The sequence below is a fragment of the Zonotrichia albicollis genome, chromosome 12, assembly GCF_047830755.1.
Source record: "Zonotrichia albicollis isolate bZonAlb1 chromosome 12, bZonAlb1.hap1, whole genome shotgun sequence".
Classification (NCBI taxonomy): Eukaryota; Metazoa; Chordata; class Aves; order Passeriformes; family Passerellidae; genus Zonotrichia; species Zonotrichia albicollis.
The window spans coordinates 21,954,155-21,962,409 of NC_133830.1; the positions used below are offsets into that span (position 1 = coordinate 21,954,155).

The 8,255-nt window shown below is 53.5% G+C and overlaps 1 protein-coding gene across 4 annotated transcripts; it reads right to left on the reverse strand.

Annotated features, from left to right (window-relative positions):
- Nucleotides 1–219: 219 nt before the first annotated feature.
- Nucleotides 220–5,912, reverse strand: LOC102061860 (antigen-presenting glycoprotein CD1d). Of its 4 annotated transcripts, none has more exons than XM_074550213.1 (6): nucleotides 5,760–5,884; nucleotides 4,300–4,476; nucleotides 3,475–3,759; nucleotides 3,101–3,385; nucleotides 2,880–2,976; nucleotides 220–1,816 (listed from the first exon to the last, which is right to left on the reverse strand). In XM_074550213.1, the coding sequence occupies exons 1-6, from the start codon at nucleotides 5,830–5,832 to the stop codon at nucleotides 1,738–1,740; spliced, it is 996 nt and encodes a 331-aa protein (XP_074406314.1). In that variant the 5' UTR covers nucleotides 5,833–5,884; the 3' UTR covers nucleotides 220–1,737. The 4 variants fall into 4 exon arrangements, with proteins under 4 accessions (XP_074406314.1, XP_074406311.1, XP_074406312.1 ...); XM_074550210.1 differs by having other exon boundaries at nucleotides 223–1,816; nucleotides 4,300–4,560; nucleotides 5,760–5,907; XM_074550211.1 differs by having other exon boundaries at nucleotides 226–1,816; nucleotides 4,300–4,557; nucleotides 5,760–5,912.
- Between the last annotated feature and the right edge of the window lie 2,343 nt (nucleotides 5,913–8,255).

Consider the following 8,255-nt stretch of genomic DNA (forward strand, 5'->3'; position numbering starts at 1 on the left):
TGACAAATCCTTTCTTTAGGATTTTTCCCTCTTCTGGAAGGCTGAGGCCCCAGAAAGAGAATGTAAACAATGGTTATCTGCTGCTGTGGAATGCAACAGGTGCATCTGTGATTGGCCCATGTTCCATGTTTACAATTAAGGGCCAATCAGAGACTGAGCTCTCCCTGGGAGAATCAGAGAGAGCTCCTTTGTTGATTCATTCTTTTTCTATTCTTAGCTTAGAGGCTTCTGAGACTTTTCTCTCTATTCCTTTTAGTATAGTCTTAATGTATTATATATCATAAAATAATAAATCCAGCCTTCTGATCATGGAGTCAAGATTCTCGTCTATCTCTCTTCACTCCTGCAACCCTTGCAAGTCCAGCAGCAGGTGGGAAAGCATTTTCTGGGGATTAGTGACCATCTGGGAGAAACCAATGGCCTAAGAAACCCTGATCATTATAGGGTTTTAGATCATTATAGGCCTGTATAGGCCTTGTTCTTACTCAAGGTCATCAGTAGGGCTATAAGGTATGGCTGAATCAGAATTTAAATATCCGTTCAAAGGCACCTTCTGACCCCTGAGAAGTTTGTCCCTGCTTTGCAGCCAGCTGCAAATAAACTGGTATTAGTGAGAAGGTTTTGAAAGCATCCAGAGACCCTGTTTGAATGAGGGATAAAAGGATCACAGATCAGGTAAGCTTTAATCTCTTCAGTTTATAATATCCATCAATTAATTTATTTTACAATAAAGGCTTTACCCTGGAGCTCATTAGAAGCAGTTTTGATGGTGTCAGTCCCCAAAGATGATAGTACCTTGGTGTCTCAGATTTCTGCCTGGCATATCCACTAGCAAGAAATGTTTCTCAAAAGAGGTGGGAATTGCAGGATAACCCACCCAAACAGGGAGATTTTATTGCTTTGGTATGAAATTTAGAAGTTTAAATTTTCAGCAGTTTTATACACATGCTTTGTATTCATACATATAGGTATGTGCACACAGAAAGAGATAAAGAGGGAAACAATGTCATGACAATGAGGCCCACAGTGCTCTAATCATTCTGGACCAAATGGTTGGGTTATTTCACTATGTCATGTCTCTCTGGCTCCCCGAGACAGGGGATGGAGCATGGCTTTGGGTTTTTAAGCAGGCCTGACAATTGCAAACATCTTCCTGGCTTTTTGCCTTTATCTTGAAATCGGGAGCTGAGGTGAGAAACGCCTTGGGCTCATCCCCGGCTCTTCGGTGCTGGGGGTGGCTGAGGATTGGACCCGGGAATATGCGGAATCGGCAGCAAGCCACAGCGAGCGCTTGGAAGCTCAGGCCCGGGGCTGGAGGGGCCGAGGGCAAGGACTGGGGGTCCGGGGCAGCCCCACCTCCCCGCCGGGCTTGTCCCACGCTCGCCCGGTGACCGGTGACGTAAGAGGAGCACGAATGGCATTGGCGAGCGGGCCGTGGCATAGCCAATGGAAGCGTGAGGCGGGAGGGGCAGAGGCGCCGGCGATCTACCGGGCACCAGGTGACGTCAGGTGCAGTCCGGTCACCATTGGCAGCTCGCTCGGCAGCGGCCCGGCAGGGACCCTGCTGGCTCCAGGCAGCTGAGCAGAGATGGTCCCCGAGCAGCCTGTGGTGAACACCTTGGGGAAGCAGCTGTCCTGCAGCAGCACATGAAGGTCCACACCTGCAGAGATCCACCTGCAGCGTTTGGAGGAGTCCAATGGCGTAGATGGTGGTTATGCCTGAGAGAGACTGTGACGCTATGGAGACACTGTGCTGGAGCAGCTTCCTGGCAGAACTTGTGACCCTGAGGGCAATCCGCACTGGAGCAGCCCGTTCCTGAAGGAGTGACCCCATAGAAAGGACCCATGCTGGAGCAGTTGTGAAGAACTGCAGCCCACAGAAAGGACCCATGATGGAGACATTTGTAGAACACTGTCTCCTGTAAGTGGGACTTCACACTGGAGCAGGGTGAGGAGGAAGGACCAATGGACAATGCAAAATGAACTGATGACAATCACATTCTGCTGTGGGGTGTGTTGCTCAGAGTCTCCCAGAGCCTCTGCATGGCTCTTTCATAGCTCTCAGGCATAGTGGAAGGGTGACAATCCCTCATCTTTCCAGCTTTTACAGCGACAGGAAGGAAGCATGGGGGCAGGAGTCAGAAGTGGAAGAGATCCTGATCTAAAGGGTGAGGTCAGCCCTGGAAATGAAGCAGCTCAGTGTGCTCAAAATGTGTCAGGGATGTCAGGGGTGTTACTTAGTTCCTCCCTTCCCTTGTCTCGCCAGTGAAGAGCTCACATCTCTCCACCTATCCCTGATTTGTGGCCTGCACCATCACACATCTCACTCAGGAACCGCACAGTGGTCTGGCCTTGGGTTGTGACTGCCCTGTCAGGAATAGACACTGGCCATGGGGAGATGTGGAAGGGGCTGTCAGAGGACTGGCTTCTCCTGACATGCCAGATGGAGACAAACCACAGTCCAGGAAAAGGAAGAGCATCTGCCTGCAATAGGGAGTATCTGTAGTGCACAGAGGAGTTTCCTGAGAAGAGCTCCTGAGGAGGGAAGAAGGGTGAGAGACACAGGAACCATATGTATCAGAAGAAGTTCATAGCTGTTTAATGCAGTTGTTTTCCAGAACAAAATCGTGTTGGTGCTGATGGGTCAGGGGTGGGGCACAAAGTAAGAACGGAGAGCAAGCAGCTGTTGCTGTGTGGGCAGCAAGGCCTCAAATGATGAATTCCTGGGTCTCCCATGTAGCCTCGTTACCTTTCCTGCAAAGACTATGTGTGAGCTGTGGTGACAGTCAGGGACTTCACCCCTACAGAGCTGCTGCAACCCCTGAACCGACCTATATGCCCATAAATCTTACAGCAGGAGGATGGGAGGGAGAGCTCACCTGCACTTCCACCACCAAAAACCCCCAGCAAAGGCTGTGGCCACAAGAACCAGCACTGCAATGGTGATACTTATGGTTGGAGCTGCACTGTGGTTTTCTGGGACAGGGAGAGAAGAGGGCAACTGTGTGAGGGTCACAGCGCCAGTCAGGAGCTGCCACCCTCACAGGGCTCGGGGCTGCTATCTGCAGCCTGCACCCCATCCCCCACGGGTGGCACCTACCCCATGGGATGAGAAGGCTGCGGGTGCCCAGGCTGTGGTGGCGCACACGGCAGACATAGCTGTGCCCATCACGGGGGGCCACGGCCAGGACGCTGCGGAGCTGGTAGGTGAGGTCAGCGTTGGGCAGGATGGTGCTGGTGTTGAGCGCCGGGCCCGGAGGCACCTCCTGGCCATCCCGCAGCCAGGCCACGCTGATGGGACGGGGGTAGAAGCCAGTGACATGGCAAACAAGCAGCAGCTGGTCTAGGCTGGGGGTGCGGGCAAAGACCGTGGCCACAGGCAGCTCTGGGGAGTGAGAGCAAAGGGGTGGGGCACAGCTGGGCCCCAGAGTGGGAGCCTGTGGGCTGGCTGTTGCAGGGTCAGGGTGGTCTCACCTTGTCTCTCTAGAATTTCCTTCCCATACCTCTTCAGGGTGAGGAAGTTGCTCTGGCATACCCAGATAGAAAGAAGGTGCTCCAGAAGTATTCTGAGAGACTTCTGCCTGTTGAGGCTCTTGCTGACCAGCTCTGCCATCTGGGATGACTGCTGGGCCTCCCAGCCCTGTTTATCTACCTCAAAAGCTACGAGGTCTCTGCCATCCCAGCCAACATTCAGGAAGCCCTGGCTCGTCGTATTGGGGTACAGCACACAGCCTGCACGGAACTGAACCACCAAGGGGTCTGTCAACAGCAAAGCCAATGGAGAGGTCCCATGAGTGGGTGGAACGTGGGTGGCATGAGGTGGGATGTGTCTGAGAGCACATACAGGGATGCAGTGGAAAGCAGGGTGCAATGCGCAGCAGGGGGTAAGGCCATGCTTCAGGAGACCCCACACACCCTGCAAGCCCTCAGGCCCCTTGGAAGAATGGAGTGGATACTGGTGTGGAGTGCTTGCTTAAAAAGAATTCTGTCCCCAAAGTATTTGCCCCAGTTTTCTCTTTCATGATCTTTGCTGTGTCAATCCTTCAGCTCCAGTAAATTGGGCGGCAGCTCCCTGATATACACAGGGGTTCCTTGTGCTAGATGGCAGAAGCCCCAATGGGTATTTTTGGTCTGCTGCCCTACCCACCCCTGCTAGTCATATTCCCCAGCAGCTGCAGTGTTTCAGCAGCTGTTGCACCCTGTGAGATCCCCCCAAATGCCATCCTGGTGGGGAGCAGGCCATAGCCAAAACCTGGGGAGAAGGACTAGGGGTGTGGCAGGGCTCGTTTCTGTACTCACAGTGTTGTTTTGTCTGCTGAACTGTGTCGTGCACAAATCGGATCATATTGCGCAGAGCAATTTTGTACTGGGACATCATCTTTTCCCCATCATCTTCAGCTGCAGCCTGGCTGACCCAGGGCCAGTGGAAGTGGATGCTCCAGTCGGCCGGATCCAGTGTAAAGATGGCTATGTCCCCTACAAGTGCCACACATGACACCTCAGCAGAGCTGATGTTGGCGAAGAGGCTAGTCAGGAGGTACTGGATAACCTGTGGCTCTGCTAGGAGAGAGGATGGAGACAGGAAAGGGTGCAGGAAGGAGATGAGTGGAGGTGCTAAAGGGGAAACACGAAGTGGAGGTGCTGGAGGGGAAACAGGGGATCCAGACTAGATAATAAGAAAGAAATTTTTTAAGTGCAGGGTAGTGAGACACTGGTACATGTTACCTAGACATATGGTGGATGTCCATCCCTGGAAATATTCAAGGCCAGGTTGTTTGGGGCTCTGAGCAGGGAAGGTTCCTGTCCATGGCAGAGGGGTTGGACTTAATGGCCTTTAAGGGTCCTTTTCACCCCAAATCCTTCTGCGCTTCTATGACTCTATGCTCTTCATCCTGCTCAGGGTTGCTTTCCTGTCTGAACTTCCTCTAACTTCACTGCTCTTTTTCCTTCTCTATTTTTCTTTCAGCAAAGTGGTTGTCTCCTGCAGAGGATTTTAGGCATTTTGTGCCCTCCTTTCCATGCCTCCCTCCTGGCCACAGCTGCTGTATTACTGTGCAGAGCAGATGAAAGGGCACCTTGCTGCTCGTTTGGAGTGATGTTTCCCCCCAGGAGAAACACCTGTGCCAGGACCTGTATCTGCCACAGATCTGGACATGGTACAGAGGATATGGAGGATGGTTGATAGAAAAGGGCATTTTGTCCAGATTTGGGGGTCCCTGATAGGCCCAGGACACCAGCCAAGCCCAGAGATCAGTCCTGACTTTTTGTGTCTGACACTGCCTGCCCCGGAAGCGTAAGATCTCACAGGGTTGTGGTAAAACTCTCCGTGTGACAGCAGTGCCCAAAAAGCCCTCTGGCAGGTGCAGCTCCCTGACTAAGAGAGGCTGCTGGAAGAGGCCCTCAGCACCATGTGGAGCTGAGATCTGCCTGGCACCCATGGGCTCCCTGCAGGGGGAGGACATCTTGCAGGGTAACTCCACACCCAAGGCCTGGCTGGGGACCACTGTTGTCTCTTCTGCTTGTGTGCCCAAGGCCTTGTGTTGGAGCTGGTGAGGCAGGAAGGGTGGGCAGGGACAAGGCATGTTTGGGTGGAGCACGATGGGAGGTGGCCCTCTGATGCTGGGAATCATCCACCCCCCCCCCCCCCCCCCGATATGGCACAGTGGCCTGGCCATGCCTCCCCTGAGCAGAACTTGTGGGGTTCTCTGACAGGGTGGGGGTGGTAAGAGTGGTTGAGGTGAGCCAGGGCTCCCACTTACCCTCTGGGTCTGCCCACATCCCAGGGAGGAGGATCGGCAGAAAGAGGAAGAGGAGGAGGTGAGGGGGCTGCATGGTGCACGCGGCAAGGTTGAAGAAGCAGCAGCAGTGACTGGGGGAGGAGGAAGAACCTGTGGGAACCTAAGCTTAACCCAGCCCAGCAGTCACTGCGGTGGCTCTCCACCAATTGGAGAATCAATGTGTCAAGGGAGGGGCCCAGAGGTCCCAAGCTGAAAGCTGGGGATGTGTGGGAGAGACAGAAGCTGAAGTAAGGTCTTGAGCACGAAATGCCCTGACAAGCTGGGGCTGGGGAAATCTCAGCCAGAAGGAGAAGGCGGGGAAAAAGAGACCAATGAAACAGCACTAGGAAAATAGATATTCAAGCATCTAAGCTGGGTTTTCCTGACTCCCCCTCCCCACCTGTTGTCCTATCGCTGTTCTTGTGGGATGCATCAGCACCTATGGAGGTGACGATGGCTTTTGGATTTCAGACCTGACTGGAGAAAGATGGTTGCTGTCTTCTTAACCCCTACACAGGGAGAAGGGATACCCCCTCCCTCTCCTGGCACCTCCAGCTGAGGCTGCTCCTGCGTCACTTGCCTAATTCTGGGGATGGGGCTCCCAGGGAGGAGGCAACAAGCTGTTCCACCTAGACCAAAGCTGTAGGACACTGCTGAGGAGCCCCTACTCTGCTCTAAACACCTGGGGGTGGGGCAAGCAGCTCCCCTTTCCTTCCCACCAGCTTTGGTGAGGAATCCAGTCCCCCTCCCCAAGAGCCCCTTGTGCATGGGAACAGAAATGGTGGGAGCCATGCCCCTGCTCTGTCCTCATTGGCAACAGTGCCCAGTGCTGGAGGGATCATGGGGGGACCAGAGCCAGCCTCTCCTCACAATGTTTCCAATCGACTCCTCCTCTCAACTCCCCCCCCCTCAACATGCAGTTTCTCTTCCCCTCTTTTGGGTAGTGCCTGCACTGGGGGCAAAGGCAGAACCAAAACCACAAGCAAGGGCAAGTTTGAGGAGTTCAGCTCAGTAGTGTCCAAACACTGAATACTTTTGTTTCCATGAAGCTTTTGAATACTTTGGTCCCAGAGAGAAGTAGGGATGCTGTGGTGGTCTGGTAGGCCCAGAAATGACACCAACTTCCCCAGCAGCATGACGCAGGGGATGTCCAGCTATGGCACCACAAGGTCCACATCCTTCCCACTAGTCCTAGACCCAAGGAGACTGTTTGCCTGTCAGGATGGCAAAGTGCAGCCATGGGGCAGCCAGGGAGGGAAGAGACAAGGGGGCATTTGTCTCTGCAGTCCTGTGAGGTGATCACTTGTGCCCATGGCTTCCCCTGAGACGACTGCTGGTCACTTCTTGCTGAGCAGCTGAGAGGCCATACGCAGCCCTCTGTCCTGTGAATTGCCTGAGTTGCTCTTAGGAGAGGAGCAGGCACCTGGCTTGTGTGGGTGGTCACAATGTGTCCAGCCCCCACAGAAATTCCTTCCATGTCTCCCACTCTCTCAGTGGATGTGCTTTACAGTTCTGCTTTAGCCCTTCCACTTCTCTATTGAATGTACTTCTCATGTCAGGAGTTTTTTTCACTTCCTTTTTTGCTCACAACTTCTTCCTCCTTCATATTTTCTCTTCTCTGGTCTGAAAATGACCCAAGGAGACAGGGGACTGACTGTAGGTCCACACAGTCCGTTGGTCCTCAGAGTCACACCCAGGTTACCACTGGTCTCCAGTTTCCTCAGCTGACATCAGTCGGTCCTTACAGTCCTCTGAAGTGATTACTCGTCCTCACTTCCCCCCTGCCCTAGAGCACTATTGGACTTTGAGGTTCTCATGTGGCCCCTGGTCCTCAAAGACCCCACAGGTGTCATTGGTCCTTGCAATCTCCCTTGAGGTGAAGTTTGTAACCCCCCAAGCTGGGCCTGGGGGAGTTGCAGTGGAGGGAACAGGGATGCAGTGCCTCTGGGTGCTATACTGGGGGTGTGGGTGAGCGGCAGCAACCACTGCACTGGGCTGTGATAGGGTGCCTTAAGAACCCTCTAAAAATGCCTGGATGGGGTGTGTTATTGTAAGGTCTCTTAGGGGATGTGAGCAAACACTTGCAGACACCCTCTGGTACCAGCTGTTAGTGGGTGTGGAACTGTAGGGTCTCTTGGGAGGTCATTCACATGAACAGCTTTCCTCAACAGGTTTCCTGACTGGCTGGACCTGATCTCCAGGTCTGCCTGGTATCATGAGTGCTGCAGGATGTTCCACTCTACCTGGGAGAGGAATTGCCCCATTTGCCCTGCAGGTGCCAAGGCCACAGGGAGGCATGCCCACACCTAAGCATTTAATCTGCCTGTCCCAAGTCAGCAGAAGCTGGGAGAGGCTTGCAGTGAGTTCCTTGAGCCATGTGATGCCAGCAGGTGACACTGGCTGCTAGGGAAACACAGTACTTACCCCAGCATTGTGGTTTCCAGGTTCTGGCCAGGGCGGAACAAACACCATTGGATT

Bases quoted from the DNA above. Each gene is read 5' to 3' on its own strand.
- LOC102061860 (XM_074550210.1), bottom strand. From the start codon at position 5,832: ATGCAGCCCCCTCACCTCCTCCTCTTCCTCTTTCTGCCGATCCTCCTC. The intron at 4,561-5,759 runs GTAAGTGGGAGC...CCTCTCTCCTAG, and splicing joins GATGTGGGCAGACCCAGAGG to CAGAGCCACAGGTTATCCAG. The intron at 1,817-2,879 runs GTGAGCTCTCCC...TCACTCCTTCAG, and splicing joins TTTTGGTGGTGGAAGTGCAG to GAACGGGCTGCTCCAGTGCG.